The following is an 18,252-nucleotide window of genomic DNA, read 5'->3' as shown; positions in this document are numbered from 1 at the left end:
AGACGAGAAGCTTTTTCAATCATTAACGCCAAACGCTTTGCTGAATTCCTGTTTGTCAGAGTCAGGCAGGAGTTAAAGGCACAGGAGCAGCCAGCCGGGCGGAGTGGGGATGCTAAAACGCTGCAATTTACAATGACCTCAAGTTGTTCCAGGTTACTACTATAAGTAGCTCGGTCCTATGCACTTGATTATTAAAATTAATGGGTTTAGGATCGGTCTGTAGATTACTACCGTCTGCAATCCCACTACTTGGAAATAAGCCCCATGTTTGTTCTAAAAAAACCCAAACAGGCGTTCAGAGCACAATCAATACAACGTTTATTTCCAGCATGAGCGTTCGTGAATCAGAGGTCCACCGTAGAGAGGAAAGGCTAGAGCGGCAGCTAGGCACGAAGGGGGAAAGTTGGGCGTTACCTGCCAGGGACTACCTCTAAGGTCCCGTTATACTCTCAGCGGCCGCGCTGTCTCCCTGTCTCTATGGCGCTGTCTCCATGGAGACAGCAAGGGGCATTGCGAGGTAAGTGTGGGACGCAAAGGGCAGTGTCTGGCGTGTCTTTGGTCTGCTGGCCGTTGCCCTTGGAGTCTAGCAGGCCTGCGTTCGCATCGATTTCGCGCTTTAACGCGCGCGAGGGGTGTGTGTGTGTGGAAACCTCAGAAAAGGGAGCTTCGTAAAAGAGAAAGATTAAATGCGGCACGTTTGCAGGGACGGCGGGCGGGCAAGACGAGAGCAGATCCCCGAGCTTTGTAAATCGCAAACCCTCGCGTCCAAACGTGCAGGATAAGGGCCGGATTCCGTCACTTTTGGTCCTCCGCCTATTTTAAGTCCCATGTCTCTGACCACTGAGCCTTTGTTTTCGTCATCCTGTGTTTTGTTTTCCTCGGGGTGGAAATTGGAAGGAAATAACAACCTCTTTTTTTCTGCTAGAAAGGCCTTTATGCCCTGAGAAGTGCAGGAACGATGCTAGGTAAGGCCTAGACCCAGCTGTTTCTGTATGGTAGCAAGACGCCTTAGCTTTATCATTACTTGGCTGGTTACCTTTTCGTGGAACTGCTAGGCTTTGTATGACATAACCCAGATTGGTAATTCATCTGACAGTAGATAATAAGCACTGATGTATTTCTTCCTTTTGCTGGTACTGCAAACGTTGCTGATCTCACTTAAAGCCTCCATAATAAGCATCCTGCTTGTGTGCTTGATTTTGTCACCCCGCCCCCTATCTGATGTGCTGTGCAATGTCTTGTGTCACCAGCTCTTGCCTCAAAGCTCGTGTGTGACCTCGTTTCATAAAGTATTATCTATTCATGTGGCCTCGCTGTCTGGCCTTTAGTCTATTTCAACTCTGTAGGCAGGTTTACAGAACCTTAGTGAGCAACTTGGTACTCTGTTCATGGTTGCAAGGAGCTGCAGAGAATGTGTATAAAGTTATGGGATCTTAGATGACTGGAAAAGAATATGGTCTTCAAGCACATATAATTCTAGAGCAATAGTTACTAAGCTTCAAACCTACAAAATCTTAAATAGGTGGTACTTAAGGCCAAAGAAAATATCATTAATATCCTTATCCGTGTCAGCATTGTGTTGGAAAGGTTGTAAAGATGAAGGCTGTAAAGTTGAAGGCATGTACGCACATTGCTGTTGAAAATGTCCACAGATCGAAAAATTCTGGAAAGAGGTTCTAACCTCTATTAAAGATATCACCGGATACGACATTCCTATGCTACGAGAAATTCTCATTCTAAATCTATGGGAAAATACTTCAATCCCCTTGATTAGAAGAGACCTTATTAACACACTCTTAATTGCGGCTAAAAGTGCAATTGCAACCAAATGGAAAAATAAATTGGCACCAACATTAGATCTCTGGATGATGAAAATCTGGAATCATTTAATTATGGAAAAAATCTATTACAGTCTCTTTCAGAGGGATCACTATCCTCAGAACACAGGATTCTGGGAGAAATGGCTCTCATTTTATGAATATATTGAGAACAATAGCTTATATCCTACAGGCACCCATTTTTACTTGTTACTGTTATAATTAAGGATTTAAGGAATTATATTGTTATTGTTACATAAATTAAGAAACTGTTCTGTAAACTGTTCTTTCTATTTGAGACTGCTTACCTACTGTATTTTGTATTTATTTTATTGTTATTATATTTCTCAGATAATTCTCAATAAAACTTACTGGGGTGGGGGTGGGGAGTTGTGGGATTCAGCCTAGTATGAGGGAAACCTAGTTCATCCCCCAAATCCTTGACCCTGACTTCTTAAAATAAGACTAGCTATACTTTCACTTTGCTTTGTTGCCCAAATCTTGAACTATAGGCAGGGGCATACTTATGCTGCTTAGCAGATTGAGCTGGCCAGGAGCATCTGCAGCCTTAAGAAGCAGCTGCTCTACTAGCTAGTGCTTATCAGTTGTTTCTTATATGTTTCTACAGGTTTGAGAACTCTGTCTTAAGGAGCCAAGAGTGGTGGTGTTGTGTTGAAAAGTTTATGCTCCCTCCCTGTTGAGTATCAGCTGGCACTGTTACCTGGGATGCAAACACTGAGGTCTCACAGCTCCAGGAAGGAAGATGCTCCAGACCAGCAGCTATAGCTTGGTGCTCACCTTGCAGTTCTTACTGCTATTCTATGACCTCTTTGTCAACTCTTTCTCAGAACTGCTGCGCATGGCCCCTGTCATCCAGCTTGTGCTGTTCATGTGAGTAATGGCTGGATCATGTATGTTTGTGGCTATCTGTTTATTGTCTGAACTTTCAATCAGGGTTTGGACAGTTCTCCTTGGTGTCACATGACAGATCACAAGTGCAAACTGAGGATGCTTTTAGGTCTTGCCCACATCTAATAATTATGTATTAGCCTGTGGCATGAAGTACCTTTAACCACCTTCACTTGGTTCACATGAGGTCCTTTAAAGAAAATGTGGCTTGCAGTTCAATCCTTAACAGAGTTACACCCATCTAATTAAATGTATTGTGATCTCATCCAGATTACCCATCTGCCCTGAGCCTGCTGGAAATGTGGGGAGGGTGGAATAAAAATCGAAAATAAATAAAATAAAAAAATTAGTTTACTGGATGTTGTCTGCATGGGGCTGCCTATGAAGACAGCTCAGAAACTACAATGGCAGCAACATGAATAGGAGGGAACATGTTTTGCCAAAAAGCAACCAACATTGGCTACTAATTCAATTTAAGGGAAAGCATTAGTTCTTTTACAAGCCAAATAAAAACCAGTTGCATTTTCTCACTTTATTTTGACATTAGAAAGGACACAAAGTTTAGGCCTCTTCTCTCATGAAATATGAGATACTAAAATTATTCCACTTGAGAATTTCTTGCATATTATTATTATTTCTTGCATATTATTATTGCATATTCCTAAAACACTGTGTGGTATCAAGAATAGCAAAGACCCAGATCTTTTATAACTTTGAAATATATGTGAAGGATTGTCTGTACCCATATGAACCTGCTTGATTACTGAGATCTTAACAAGCCATCTGTACCTTCACTTTCAGAAATGCAGTTGCTGATTATTTTTATTTATTTACTTCTTTTATACCCTACCTTTCTCCCCAGTGGGGAACCAAGGTAGGTCCAGTCCTCTTCCTCTCCTCCATTTCATCCTCACAACAACCCTGTGAGGTAGGTTAGGCTGAGTACATGTGACTGTCTCAAGGTCCCCCAGCAAGCTTGCATGGCAGAGTGCAGATTCATACCTGGGTCTCCCAGATCCTAGTCAGACACTAACCACTGCATTTGTCTTATGACATTCTCTCCCTACGCCCATACATCTTGGTGCTGAACTTAAGACATGGGGTGAAATTGTTTTTATTTACTCAGACTTTTATTGGGACATAAAATTGCTTTTGCCTCTTGCTGGTTTTAGCTAAGGTCTGACTTGTTGATGTGGTTGCTGTGTTTGCTATAATTACGTGTCTAGAGTAGAACAGCAAGCACAGGACTCTTGTAAATGGGTTGCAAAGCTAGGAGGGTGGAGGGGAAACAAGGTGAAGTGGGAGAGGAGGTTCTGGGAAACGATGGTAAATCTGGGTTTGCTTCTGTATAGTGTGTGAAATGGCTATGAATATAGATTGTTGCTCACTAATGCTGTGTATTGATAAATATAAAACATGAAAAAATAAATTTGGGCATATTCATTGTTAACTGTTGTGAGACTTCCTGTGTCTCATGCTGGGGGGTTCTGAAAAATAAAGTAAACTTAGAAGTGGCTACCACTTCAGAAATGTTGAGGACTATACACTTTAATTTTTAAAGTGCTTGTTTTGCTTATTTTGACTGTTTATTTTTGTTGATACTTGATTTTTTTCAGTAGTTTGTTAGCTACTATGAGAACCTTGTGGTCTAGTAGGCACAGTAGACGCATTTTAAACCTAAATATAGACCATTAACAGTGCAATCCTAAACAGAATTACTTCAATCTAAAACAACACCAGAAGGGGAAGCTGCGGAACAAGCAGGCAGGAAAAAAGATCAAGGATCTTCCAGGTCTGCAATTTCCTCCTCGGCTGGACAGTCCTTCTGCTGTCTCCTGTCTGGGAATTGCAACGTTATACCTACAAGCAGAGAAGCAAAAAAGACTATCTGTGAAAGGAGTCTTGGAATTGTGAAACTTTTGTGGACTCGCCAGCCTTATTTTCTTTTGAATAGTAGAAGTATATTCTTAGACATGATCTGTCTTCAGGTTTAATTGCTTTGCATAATTATTGTTTGATGTGAATTGTACATTGAATTACCACCTGATATATTTCATGCACCTTGCACTTTAGTAGTACAAATACCTATTATTCAATCTCTTGAATTAACTGCATTTGCATGGTGCACTTTAAGTCTTATCTATTGTTTACAGTCCTGCTTACTCCAATCTACGTTAATTGAAATCACTGAGCTTCGACTGGAGTAACTCTGTTTAGGATTGCACTGCTGTGGTAAGAGTTAAAATCCCATCTCTAAAAGGCAGGAGGTAATGGGAGGGGCCAGAGATGTGGTTTGTCTTCAAGTTCTTCAGCTACAGACTAATATTTGAATAAGTGGCTTTGAATAAAGACCTTTATAACATGGTCCTAAGAGTGATTATACAGAAATAATTCCCAGTAAATACTGTTTATTTTACTCCACCACTAATGTTTTAGGATTATAGCCCTGTTCTCTTAGAATCTCCCTCACACATGCAAAATGAAAAAAGGAGTTAATCGGGTACATAAATTAATCACATCATGACAATCACCAAGTATTTGGGGAAAGTAACTAAAGGGACATATGCTCAAGATGACTTATTTCAGTGGCACTTTTATTTATGGTTGGCAGAGGAATAATGTCCTAGTGAGATGGTGGACAAAGGGGGGGGGGTTTCTGCAGCTATTTTGAAGTGTTTACTGCTCTCCAACTGGGGACAGAAGGCAGCATGATATAGACCCATCTTGTCAGATCTTGGAAGCTAAGCAGGGTCAGTACTTGAATGGGAGACCAGCAAGGAAGATTTTTAAGAGGAAGGCAGTGACAAACCACCTTTGCTTCTCACTTGCTTTGAAAGCCCCAGCAGGGGTTGCGGTAAGTCAGTTGTGACTTGACAGCACTTTACACACACACACACACTGCTCTCCAGCTAATTGTTAACCACTGTCCAAGGGTGTGTAAGGCATCCATCAGTCTTTGTTTTGATTAAAATATCTTTCTTCCCACAGCATTCAGGATATTGCCATCCTCTTCAATGTTATCATCATCTTCCTCATGTTCTTCAATACCTTCGTCTTCCAGGCTGGCCTTGTTAACCTTCTATTCCACAAATTTAAAGGAACTATTGTCCTTTCAGCTGCGTACCTTGCTTTGAGCATATTCTTCCACATCTGGGTCATGGTAAGGCAGGATAACATTCAGGTTATGATTAGTTCATAAGTAGAGCTATTTATATTAATTATCAAGGAAGCCCAAATTCTGAACATGGATAATTGGGGAAGCAAATAAAATATATGCAAGCATGCTTTATTTGCTTACTTCCCTGTCCCCTCAGACATCATACATTGTGGTTTTGATTAATGAGGAAATTTGGGGAGGGGGAACAGGAGGACACTAAACAAAAACGCTGTATTGTGCAAGAAGTAGAGATGGATAGGGCACAAAGACCTACCTCACTGGAGTGTCATGTAGGCAGTGTCTCAAGACTCATCTCCAAACCAGTTTCCTTAGTTATGATTTTGTTTCTTAAAACAAGTTGATAGTCCTAGCAGCTTTGCTGTGATATGTAGACCTGGAACTCTGCCTGTTGGGTGGATGGGACAGCTCCCAGAAATGCATAATTAGTGTTCAGATTGGATTCAGATTGTTGCCACTGGACTCGAATCCTGTTGTTCTACTGCAGACCAACATGGCAACTCACCTAAAATTGATCCAATTGTCTTTCTGCACATCAGCAAGGCCCACAAAGACATCAGATATGTTGTCCTTATTTCTCTTGTGCCACAGCAGGTTCTCAGTCTAGTGTCTGTCTTTCTGGTCTATGATAATCTTATGCATGAAAGGTTTTATGGGTAGCGATGAGCTAAGAAGTTAGATTAGATAACCCAAGTAACTATTTCTGGCAATAAAATCTGAATATCTGAAAAAAGCTGAACTAGAAAGTGTCTAAATAAGAACAGTTATTACAGTGTAAAGTTACAGTGCAATATATCAGTGACAGCATTTTCCTTATGGTCTAGAATGCTTTTTCTCATGTAAAACTATCTTCAAAGCTTTCTGATTTTTATCAGTATATGGCTAAAATTCCTTATTGGTAAGATGTTAGGATCCAAATGCCTGTCAGTTTTTAAAAAGTCTTCTAGACATAATCTGTCTTGTGCCTACTCTGTTCTCACCAATTGTCTCATTAATAATGTGTTTATAAAGTCTTGTGATAGTTGGACACGCTAAACACTCTTAGCTGTACTGCGTCATTGGTCACTGTTTTGATTTTTGTAATCTTTACAATTGGTGAAGTCTTATTTGTACACATGATTGTATGTCTCCTTTCAAGTAAGTTAGATTATTAACCTTTGTTTAAACTTGGATTTCCTGACCCTTATTTTCTGCTGGCTTGGAAGCTAGTTGGGTGGCAGCTCCTCCTTCTTAACTGTATTTTCTCCTGACTTCCTGACTTTTCCTGTAGCTTTGTGAAGCAGCTAGTTGACAGGCTGGATGGCATATGTATTTGGAGATATTGATTTATAGGGGAACCAGGAAGTGACAGGAAGTTGTGCATAAGTTGAACTTCCTTACTACTGCCTGAAGATCTATGATGGTTTCTGAATTTTTACCTAAAATGCTGACTTTTTATTCTGCCGCTCCCAGTAACAGTTTTGTAAATGTTGTGCATTTTTAATTATGATCAATTCTCCTCTTTATGTATTGTCGAAGGCTTTCACGGCCGGAGAACGATGGTTGTTGGGGGTTTTCCGGGCTGTATTGCCGTGGTCTTGGCATTGTAGTTCCTGACGTTTCGCCAGCAGCTGTGGCTGGCATCTTCAGAGGTGTAGCACCAAAAGACAGAGATCTCTCAGTGTCACAGTGTGGAAAAGATGTAGGTCATTTGTATCTACTCAGGAGGGGTGGGGTTGAGCTGAGTCATTCTGTAAGAGTTTCCCAGGGTGTGGAATGCTAATGGCGGGAGGCTTCACTGTATCCTGAGGAGGTTCTTTTGCATATGGATTGGTGCTTGATGTACAGATCTTCTCTGCAGGGCTATTGTCGGGTGTGGAATGTTTTGTTGGCCTGGTGTTTTTCAGAACTGGAGCCCATGCTCTGTTCATTCTTAAGGTTTCTTCTTTCCTGTTGAAGTTTTGCTTATGCTTGTGAATTTCAATGGCTTCCCTGTGCAGTCTGACAAAGTAGTTGGAAGTGTTGTCCAGTATATAGTAGATACAAATGACCTACATCTTTTCCACACTGTGACACTGAGAGATCTCTGTCTTTTGGTGCTACACCTCTGAAGATGCCAGCCACAGCTGCTGGCGAAACGTCAGGAACTACAATGCCAAGACCACGGCAATACAGCCCGGAAAACCCCCAACAACCATCGTTCTCCTCTTTATATTTATAAACATGCAAAAATCTAGACTTCTATCTTTAGGCTGATACCTATGATTCTTTTTGCCTCTTGCTATCCAAATATCATACTGAAGAACTGAAATAATTGATCTCATTCAGAGTTATAGAAAGTGAAACAATCACCATAGTTTTAGTACACTGGAGATGTCACTGCACAAGCACATGCCTTATAGTACATGTTCCTTTAAAGAGAGCATTTAAACGCCAAGGTAGTTCTTGTAACAGTATAAATTCATTACAGAAAAGCAGTCATCGTTTGTAATCAAGACAGAGCAACCCAATACCTCCCATAAGCAGCCTGTGGAAACTCACACTACTCCATAGAGGAACAAATGTTTTACAGAATCCTAATGATAACATGAGCTTTCCAACTCCCCCCTCCATCTCAGCGAAGAGGCCCCAAATAACTTTTGCAGACAGAACTTATTTATGCTCCAAGTCATGCATATCTTATCAAAGCTCAGAACCCAGGGCTATCAATATTTCCTATCTCCTAGTTGGTATTTTAGATCCTCATGTTTGGTGAAGCTGGAGTCAGTACAGTCTGTGTTGGTGACACTAGGATGTGAATACTTCTCTAGACCATCGAGGAGGCGGATTTAAGAGGATTTTCTGAGATCTGCTGTCAGGCACTAGAATAAGTCTAGATGTTCTGTATAAATCTGCTGATCCGATAAACCTTTCTGTACGCCTTGAGTTGCTTTTTAGTGCTCACACCCACTCCATGGATGCTTTACCCTCAGACAAGATTGATAGATTTCCCCTGGAAATTTTTTTAGCAGCTCTTGAATAGGACGAGCTGTCTTGCTGAGTAAAGTATTTCACATAACTTTAAGGAAAGGGTCTTGTAAAAGTGCTTCATCTAATTTTAATGTCAGGCAGTTTATGGCTTCTTGTTTTACTTGTTTAAATATCTTCTTTTATAATAATAAAAGTAGCTCAAATTTTCTATATGAAGATTGTGAAACATGCAAAAATTGTGGAAATTGTTTCTTAAGAAATTTGTAGGAAAGTGGTACACCAAGGTACTGCAGTATCAGTAAATGGGCAGAACCCTTCCAGTCCTTCTGAAAATGTTGGTATGTGAAGAAAAATATGTGAAGACAAATAAAGTGCCAAGCAGCTAGAGACTGGATCCCAAAGTTATCCAAGGAGGCTGAAAGCATGGAGCTGGTAGGCCCTGAAGTCTCTATTTTGAAGAGGAGTAGTCTGGATTATGCCCCTTCAGGCTTCTGTATTCTTAACTCCAGTTGGACCAGTATATCAGTTTGCCTTATATTTTGTTTCTGCCCATTCTTCCGGCATTCTCCAGATGCCTTTGTTTATTATTAGATAGATGGATACGAAGGACTCTACCTCTTCCCCTGTTACACCACCCACTGGCTTTTTCCTTCCAAGCAGATCCAGAGTGAAAGCCAGATTTTTCTCTCCCAACTCTTGACCATTGTAAGGCTATGCATAGCAATTGGGAACCACTGCAGTTTTCTCTCACAGTTCAAGCCTAGCTTCACTCCTCCCTTCCTATACAAACCATTTGAAAGTGTATTGCCCTTCTACAGCAGGTATGGCTGTTCCCTTTATTAAGTGTCATATAGACATTATTAACCTTTTTGAATGAAATGAAGCCACATTTCTCTACACGTTCCGAGAGCAAGCAGTTTAAATTATTAGTTTAATAATTAGAAGCCTATTTGTTACAACCCTTTACTTCCTCTTGGGTAGATTTTGCCTTTTATCTTTCTCTTAACACCCTCTGGGTAGTTTGCTGCCACCAGGAATATTATATTCCAAGATATTTTATTTAAGTTTTCCCTTTTGTAACGTGCCTAAGCATCAGGCTCCTTTGTGGTTCTATGTGGCCCTGAGGATAAGAATGGGATATAGCAATGACAGCTACACTGGGATATAATAACAAAATAAACTTTTATTTTTTCAAGAAGCGTATTGGTTTCATAAAAGTTCTCGGTTCTTAAAGTTACTTCATTTAAACTCATTCACACAAATCTCTTTTAAGGCTTCACACAGTTAGCCTCTTTCTCTGAGTCAATATTTCTCTCACAGACGTGCTTAAAATTACTCAGGCTGCACACAGCTTGCCTGCTTTTTCTCTGACTCTCATTCACAGAAATATTAAACCTGCTCAGGCTGCACACAGCTGGCCTCTCTTTCCCTGACTGAGTGTTCTTTCACAAACATGCTCAATTCAGGTTCCACAAAGGTTATATTTCTTTCATAAATACTTCAATATACTCAGGCAGCACACAGCTAGCCTGCTTTCTTCTGACTGACTGCAACTTTGCTCTCTACTCCCAGTCTCCAACTGCATTCACTCTGCCCACACTCTCAGTCATGAGCCAATCATATCACTCACTCATCTCTCTCTCACCCCCACTCTTCACCTATCTCACACCAAGCATTTAAAGACACACACACACATTTACTTGCAATCATTACACTATTCTTCTCTGACCATGTAAATTATAAAATGCATCAGCTTTCCTCTGATCTCCTTCTCCCCACCCCAGTAAGTGTTTGATGAAAGTATAGTAAAGGATTGTGCTAGCCTAAACTTGAGACTGGCAAATTGAAAACAGGTAGAAGGGCTTCACTTTACATAATTATCATGTACTACTTAAATACAGTTTACACCAAGAAAATATACAAAGAGAGTAAGTTTTGCAAACTGAAGATGCAGTGGCTGAGGAGCTGCAAGGCTGAACTTGTGGGTTGGGATAACTGGAATACTGGAGTCAAGTTAGCCCCTACTTCAATTAAAGAATGAATATCCTACTCCCATAACACAGACACTTCCTCATCTCCATCCCCATGCTGTCCATTCTCAGAGGAGTCTTGAGTGGATTGGCAAGTAGTTATTTGTTGAATGTGGGTGCCAGTTCAAACTTTAATGTGCCACCCCCCAAACAAAATCTTTGAACACAAGATTCAAGTGTGAGAGCTTGCTAAGTAGTATCCAATCATGGAGGGGTATGGGAGTCAATATGTAGCATACTTTAAAGTGCAGCATAAGTCCTTTTGTGTTACTTTGGCACTGAAAGCAGCATTCCAGTGTTGAAATTCCTAGACTTTGCCCAAATATGTGCTTGTTGTTCCTGCATAAACTATGGCACGGTACAAAAGTTTCAAGACAGAGGTTTAAGCAGTTAGTCTTTGGCCATAAAGCAGTATGCATACATTCAGCTGAAATTTTTGCCTAGCCCTGTCCCTTTGTTTGTTCCCTAGAATACTGGAACAAATAATCATTGCATTGTCAAGAGAAGGGCTGGTAGAGCTAGCTGATTTCAAACTACTAAAGTAAATATTGAGAAAAGAGAAGCAAAAACCTCGTTTGTGGAAGAACAGAGCCTTCAGTAGCCCAGAATTGCACTTTAAAAAGCTGAATGTGTGGCTTTGTTGTTTTTATGATGGCTTTTCCCAGCCTTTAATGTTTCTTATGTTTCTTTCCTATAGAATCTCCGCTGGAAAAATTCCAACAACTTTGTGTGGACGGATGGATTGCAGGCCCTTTTTGTGTTCCAAAGACTGGGTAAGGATTAGGGGGAATGATTTCTTCATCTCTACCATGTCTTTTGTTGCCAGTGATGATGGCTCAGACTCCATCTCACTCCCTCCCTGGGTAGATAGGGGATACTGGCTGGGAGCAGGGAATTGCTTTGTTTGCAGACTGCATTGGCATCATCCCAAAAGCTGAGATTCTGTTCCTATTCCTCAGAGTAATATGTTTAAGCAAGGGTGAAGTTTCCCTGAATATAGTGAAAGCAGTAAGACAGTTACAGATAGAAACCTTAGTGACTTTTACTTACCTACCTCTTATTGACTGCAGTGGCTGTGCTCTACTACTATTTCTATAAGAGGACTGCTGTACACTTGGGAGACCCACGTTTCTACCAGGACTCTCTTTGGCTGCGAAAAGAGTTTGCTCATGTCCATAGCTAACTGATGCTTCTTGGTTATCCTCAACAGAGGTCAGGCTGCTATGATTTAACAGAAACTTTGTCAGTATCTTGCAGCAAGTCTTTTCACCTCACAATCTTCTATAGACTGGTTCTAAATTTTGTACGGTCTGTTGACTTCATCCCATTCCGAATCACAACAGAGTATTCTCTTCTGTGGACTCCTTGCTTGCTGCTACAGGCTTCTCAGTTTCAAAGCACTCCACATTCCTCCTTTTGGATAAGCGAACTTGCACTGTCTGCAACCTTACTGAGGAATGATCTGGTGCCAAATGGATTTGACTGAGAACTCTCAACACCAAGAAACAATGCTGCAGTTTCCTTCTTGGGAATGTTCCTTCAGCCCCCATTCCCCTCCTCCTGACAAGATCTCCTGCCTTCATTGGAACTTCTGGGTGTTACCAGCCTAAGCATAATTGCTTAGAAAAAGAACTGTGGTCTCTACCTTAGCAATGTTCCACCTGGGCCAATTGACTTGCTAGATTTCCCTTTTGAATTTGTGGGATTTTTTAAAATAAATTATGAGAAAATAAATCAGCTCTTTTCCTATAGTGTGACATTCTTTTATTTTCTTCTGTTAAATGATAAGTGTTATTCTTTCCAGGTAACATTCCATTTCTCTAATCAGGGAATGGTTTCTTTCATTGTTATGGGCTTGGGGATGAGGCTGGTATAGACTAGCTCAGCAGTCAGGAAAGAACATAAATGTGTAAAAGCTTTACATAACACATAAGCTCCGGGACTCTAAAACGTGGGGCAGAAGCCCTCTAAATGTGTCCTCTAAAAATACCTTTCTCTCAACAGCGTAAATTATTAAAACATTTTAGAGACTGTGACCTTTTGCAGGCTAAAGGTTTCTGATGGGGAAAATGTGCTTGTAATATGGGATGGGCCGGGGGCTGTGTCTGCTAACGGAGTGAAGGCGCGCCAGAGCCCTTTGCACCCGATGGCTGCAATTATACCGTTTGGCTGTCAGGAGCGGACTCCAGCCACCAGCAGAGAACCACTCTGGAAACTTGGAGGAAAGCGGCGACATCGCTTGAAAAGCCCGCGGGGAAGGGGCGGGGCCAGGGAGCTACCATGGAGGTGAGAGCTTCGTGGGGGCTACATTTCAATTGACACTTCCGTTATCAAAGGGAAGCTTTTTTCACAACCAGCTTGGGTGGTGGCTTTCATCGCTAAGCCGTCGGCGACGGGGCAAAACCAAAACGGGTCTTGGGACACCGGAAAGTAGCGAGCACAAGAGTCTGTGGACTGGAGCCCGCTGAGTCAGATGAATAAGTGATAGAGCGTCTCCATTCCGGAATCCCTGTCATTTCTGGGTAACTCTAGCTCAGTTATCCGAGGCGGCCTCTATAGTCTCTAAACCTTCGCCTCCTTTCCAGGTGGTGAGCGTTGCCGGAAGTGACGGTCCTGCGTAGTGGTTTCCATGGAAACGGAAGATGGCGCCTCGGAGTAAGTGGCGGGGGACTTGGAGCTCTAAGGCCTGGGGGAAGCCTCTTGTTGCTGCACGGTTCTTTAAACGTGCCTACCGCCAGAGGACGAGTTGCGTGCCGGGTCAGGGCCTTTGGCTCGCTCTCTATGAGGTGGTCTCCCGTTACCGAGAGCCCGAGCTTCAGCAGGCGCTAGCCGCAGCTTGAACTGGGTTGGTGGCGACTGGCGCAGATCAGACATATCGCAACATATGGGCGTCACTGGAAGTGCCTAACTCAGCTGGGATCTCCCCACCCCTGCGGCTGTGCTTTTAATTATAGCTCTCCTAACTTCCTCTAAAGGGAGCGGTGAGAGTTCACTTTTGATCCCTTACGGCAGTTTGGCTTTTGTCCACCCTCTTTAGCTACCGGGATAGATCAAGGAGGGTAGCCGTGTTAGTCTCTGTAGCAGTAGAAAAGAGCATGAGTCTAGTAGCACCTACAAGACTAACAAAATTTGTGGTAGGGTATGGGCTTTCGTGAATCTCAGTCCACTTTTTCAGGTATATGAAGAACTACTTTTAGTCAGCAATGGAATGTCCTGGAAGATATTCTCCGACGGTTTTTTTAGTGTTGTAATTCTTAATGTCAGATGTAAGTCCATGTATTCTTTTGCATAGGGACTGACCTGTTTGTCTAATGTAGAAAGTGAAAAAGTATTGCTGACATTTAATAGGATCTATAACATTGGAAGGTGAACAAGTGAATGGATCTGAGATGGTATAATTGGTGTTGTTAGGTCCAGTGATTGTGTTGTTAGAATGAATATGGGGAGTGAGTTGGCATCTTGATTTGTTGCAAGCCCTGGTCCCAGAGTCCGTTTGCATGTTAGGAAACACATTATTGTGAGTGAGAAGTTGTTTAAGATAAGCAGGTTGTCTGTGGGCAAGAAAAGGTTTGCCTTCTGATGCTTGTGAGAGAGGAGTATCATTCTCCAGCCTAGATTGCAAGTAATTGATACAGTGAACTAGTTTGAGCTGCAAGCTGTGTGTGACCAACAGTGGCATTCTCTTGTGTAGTTTGAGCTTATCTTAAGCAGGTTACCCCCTAGTATCATTCTGGCTTTGCTGATTTGTTTCCTTACATCAGGTGGATATTGTAATTTTAAAAATGCCTGTTGCATATCCTGCCGGTGAGAATCTCTGTTATAGGGATTGTGACAGATGCTGCTGTAACAGAGCTTGTCTGTAGACAATAGATTGTTTGGTGTGTTTAGGATGGTGACTGGAGACATGTAGATATGTTTGCCAATCATTAGGTTTCCTGTATAAGGTGATCAAGCTTCTATCATGTATTTGTGCAGTTGTCTCTAGAAAATGTACTTCCTCTGGGTATTGATTCATAGTCAGGTTGACAATGGGGTGGAAGGTGTTGAAGGCCTGGTGAAATTCCTCCAATAGTTTTTTCCCATGTGCCTCAGTAATACTAAAGTACAGGAGGGATATTAGTGGGTAGGAGTGGAGACAGTACTCTTCAGTCAGCCATGAAAATGTTATCATATTCTGGTGCCATGTAAATGGCCATGACTGGGCCATTAATCTGAAGGAATAAATCTTCACCAAATCTGAAGTAGTTGCAGGTGAGGCAAACTGGCAGAGTTTGGTAGCAAGGTCAGCTGTTATCAAATAGGTGTTATCTCCTTAGTGAGGCTCAGATTCCATAAACCAACTTTTATCAACTTTCCACTGATATAGCTCAGAATTGTGGGTCTTTGTGGTGTAGTGGTTAGTGTCGAGATCTGGGAGTGGCAACGGTGGAAAGTGCCGTCAAGTTGTAGCTGACTCATGTTGGTCTCCCATCCAATTACTAACCAAGGCTGACCCAACTTAGCTTCTGAGATCAGGCTTGGCTGTGCTATCCAGGTCAGAGCAGGATCTGAGACACGCAGGTTCAAATCTCTACCCCATCGTGGAAGCTCACTTGGTGACCTTGGGCCAGACACACTTTTCAGAGTAACCTACCTCAAAGGATTATGAAGATAAAATGGAGGAAAAGAGAATTACATAAGCTACTTTAGGTCCCAGTTTGGGAGAAAGATGGAGTAGAAATAAATACAAATGGTTAATTCCTTGCCCTCCCCCTGCTCCGCCTGCTGGGTTTTCAGTGTAATAGAACAGGAAAATGTGATGTATTCCTCCACAGAGAGAGTGTATCCCATAGATGCTGATGCTCTGGTTGCCTCCCCTAGATCGCCAACTCTCTTCTACCCCTCTGGAGATTCTGCTGTTCCTCAATGGCTGGTATTATGCCACATATTTCTTGCTGGAGATCTTCATATTTGTCTATAAGGGTGAGTTTTTCTTGGCTACAGTTGCAGACTGATGGGAAGGGTGTTTTTGGGGTGTAGGAAGATGTCTATCACCCTTCTCTGCAGATGATCTTTTTTATTGTTGTTTTTGTGTACCTTTGGACTTTCTCCTAAAGGAAGCAAAAAGAAATGGTGTGTTTTCTGAATCATTTCCCCCCTAGCTATTGACTGCTTGAAGATAAGGCCTTCATAGAACCATAGTTAAAATTTATCTAATACAGGAATTCTCCTTTTTCAAGGAGTGCAGTATGTGGAAGCGGGCAGGTGGGGATTTTTTTGTCTTGATGCATGACTGTTTTTGTACACCCCCCTAGGACTGCTGTTGCCATATCCTTCTGCCAATCTGGCCTTGGACCTGGTTATGCTTTTCCTCTACCTTGGAATTGAAGTAACCCGGATATTTTTTGGTGAATATCAAAGCATCAGATGCCCTGGGAGTGGTGCGTTAAGCTGTTGCTGAAGTGTGAACATCTATGGTGGCATTTTAACTGACACATTATATTTCCTATTTAAAGTACTTTGCCAAGCAGTCATCCCATGCATTCTGCCTCCTAGCATTAGTATATTTCTAGGTGTCTCAGTACTGGTGTAGACCAGAGTATAAATGTAATTCCAGGCTCTGCTATTCCTAATGTTTTTAAATGAGATGCCCTCAAGTGAAATAGAACTGAATGGGTGACCCACACATTAAAAGGGCTCTTTACAGTAATTCCTGATTCCCTTATATCCTGATCTGAAGTTTGGCTACCCCTACTGATGTGGGAAGTGGCTAGAACTGCAATGTAAAAAGTTGCAAAATCCCACTCTCTGCTCTTAGTAGGCATTGTATTGGAACCGATTGCTAAGCAGTTGTCTCCAAACACTGTGGCTTGCATGCTCTGAACACTGAGAAAGGTCTAACTGCTTGATTATGCTGTTTGTGACAGGCTCAAAAGGGAACCTATGTCAAAGGAAAGTACCCCTCTCCATCAGCTTGGCTTTAACGTTTCCAGCAGCAGTGATGGCAGCCTACTATCTTCTCCTGCAGACCTATGCTCTGCGTTTGGAGGCCATCCTCAATGCTATTCTGCTTCTCTTCTATGCTGTTGAGCTGTTTCTGGGCATTCTTACCCTGGCTTCCTTCTCCAGGTATTTGGTGGCTGGGGTGGGGGGTGGGGGTGGGGGTGGGGGGGTGGCGGCGGTGTATTTTTAGAAAGAAAATTTTTGTGAATGCATTTTTTAAAAAAAATTACTAATGGTTGCCATGTTTTCCACTCTGAAAAGAATGAAGAATATTGGTATTCTAATGAGATTTTGGAGAGGCAGTGTGTTGACTTGGAAGGGGTCAAATAGGTAATGGAAATGGTGGAGGGGTGATGAGGTTTACTATGCGGCAAGGGGAAAATATCTCCAGGGGCTAGCCAGTTTAAGAGGGTTGAGACAGCAAGAGGAAGGAGGAAGTACTGATGTTAGTCTGTCTCATCTACAGTAAATAGTATAGGATTTCTTCTACTAACTACCTGTGTGAGACTATGAGACTTGTATTTGTGACAAAGTTAGTTTTCTCAGATACAGGAATGGTAGTGATATTCTGCCTGCTTGGGTTAAAGAAACAGAGCTATTTTGTGTTGTCATTGTTAATATTCTAACCTTATGCCCATTACTTTCTGCAGTTTGGACTCCTACTGAGAATCTTTCCAGACACTACACATGGAATCCTGTGCTCTTCATATAGGAAAGAAGCTACATGAACTTTTGATTGTCATGGTTGACTGTGGCTTGACATCTAGTTTCTTGAAAAAGCTGGAAGATGACACAGCCACTGTCCTGTTTCAGCTAGGGGACCATCAGGAAGGTTCTCAAGAGATCACTGGACCCATTGTTAGCCACAGACCCAGTATCACCTTCGCATTCCTGCTCGAGGATGACAAGTTCAGACTTTACAACTAGGAAATTTGACTCCTGAAAGTTCAGACTACTCAGATTATAGCTACAGCTGCTGTGTCTTTTGACTTCCTTGGTATGGTAGTCTGACAGTGGGCTCCAGCGTTTCTAGCATGTGTGCAGTGATTGTCATTGGGGCATATCTACCCAATCTTTCCTGTATGTGAACTCCTTGTATCTGATCCCTGAAAGGGGAGGGGAGAATGACAGTGAGGACAGTGGGCTTTCTGCCTGTTCCCCAATTCAGTATTGTTACTGTATGTATTAGTGATTTATTTGTAGCACTTTGTTTTTCTACTGTATCCTTGGAATAAATATTTATTTTTCAACTACTGTAGCACCTTGAGTTCTTACATAGCACACAGGGCACTTTCAGAAGCCATTATTGCTGAGAGAGAGTGCTTAGAGGCATCTGTCACATTGACTGATCTGGTGCCAGTTACTGACTGCACGAGAATCTTGAGTATGG

At 42.0% G+C, this 18,252-nt stretch overlaps 2 protein-coding genes across 4 annotated transcripts; both read left to right on the top strand.

The window, feature by feature from the left end:
* Positions 1-414: 414 nt before the first annotated feature.
* On the top strand, positions 415-13,527 carry TMEM138 (transmembrane protein 138). Of its 3 annotated transcripts, none has more exons than XM_054971618.1 (5): positions 415-517; positions 2,446-2,708; positions 5,715-5,886; positions 11,578-11,653; positions 11,951-12,608. In XM_054971618.1, the coding sequence occupies exons 2-5, from the start codon at positions 2,581-2,583 to the stop codon at positions 12,061-12,063; spliced, it is 489 nt and encodes a 162-aa protein (XP_054827593.1). In that variant the 5' UTR covers positions 415-517; positions 2,446-2,580; the 3' UTR covers positions 12,064-12,608. The 3 variants fall into 3 exon arrangements, with proteins under 3 accessions (XP_054827593.1, XP_054827594.1, XP_054827592.1); XM_054971619.1 differs by lacking the exons at positions 415-517; positions 11,951-12,608 and adding exons at positions 560-965; positions 13,466-13,527; XM_054971617.1 differs by lacking the exon at positions 415-517 and adding an exon at positions 560-965.
* On the top strand, positions 13,495-18,112 carry TMEM216 (transmembrane protein 216). Its single transcript, XM_054971620.1, has 5 exons — positions 13,495-13,535; positions 15,741-15,842; positions 16,175-16,267; positions 16,787-16,988; positions 17,513-18,112. Exons 1-5 carry the CDS (start codon positions 13,523-13,525, stop codon positions 17,526-17,528), a joined length of 426 nt encoding a protein of 141 aa, XP_054827595.1. The 5' UTR covers positions 13,495-13,522; the 3' UTR covers positions 17,529-18,112.
* Positions 18,113-18,252: the final 140 nt, after the last annotated feature.

Source organism: Eublepharis macularius, chromosome 2 (assembly GCF_028583425.1).
Source record: "Eublepharis macularius isolate TG4126 chromosome 2, MPM_Emac_v1.0, whole genome shotgun sequence".
Classification (NCBI taxonomy): Eukaryota; Metazoa; Chordata; class Lepidosauria; order Squamata; family Eublepharidae; genus Eublepharis; species Eublepharis macularius.
Note: the sequence above shows the minus strand (reverse complement) of the source record. Positions and strands in the feature narration are given on the sequence as shown.

Excerpts from the sequence above, each read along its gene's own strand:
- TMEM216 (XM_054971620.1), top strand. Across the intron at positions 15,843-16,174 it reads CTTCATATTTGTCTATAAGG|GACTGCTGTTGCCATATCCT; the intron begins GTGAGTTTTTCT and ends ACACCCCCCTAG. Across the intron at positions 16,268-16,786 it reads AGTAACCCGGATATTTTTTG|GCTCAAAAGGGAACCTATGT; the intron begins GTGAATATCAAA and ends TGTTTGTGACAG.
- TMEM138 (XM_054971618.1), top strand. The coding sequence starts at position 2,581 with ATGCTCCAGACCAGCAGCTATAGCTTGGTGCTCACCTTGCAGTTCTTA. Across the intron at positions 2,709-5,714 it reads ATCCAGCTTGTGCTGTTCAT|CATTCAGGATATTGCCATCC; the intron begins GTGAGTAATGGC and ends TTCTTCCCACAG. Across the intron at positions 5,887-11,577 it reads TCTTCCACATCTGGGTCATG|AATCTCCGCTGGAAAAATTC; the intron begins GTAAGGCAGGAT and ends TCTTTCCTATAG.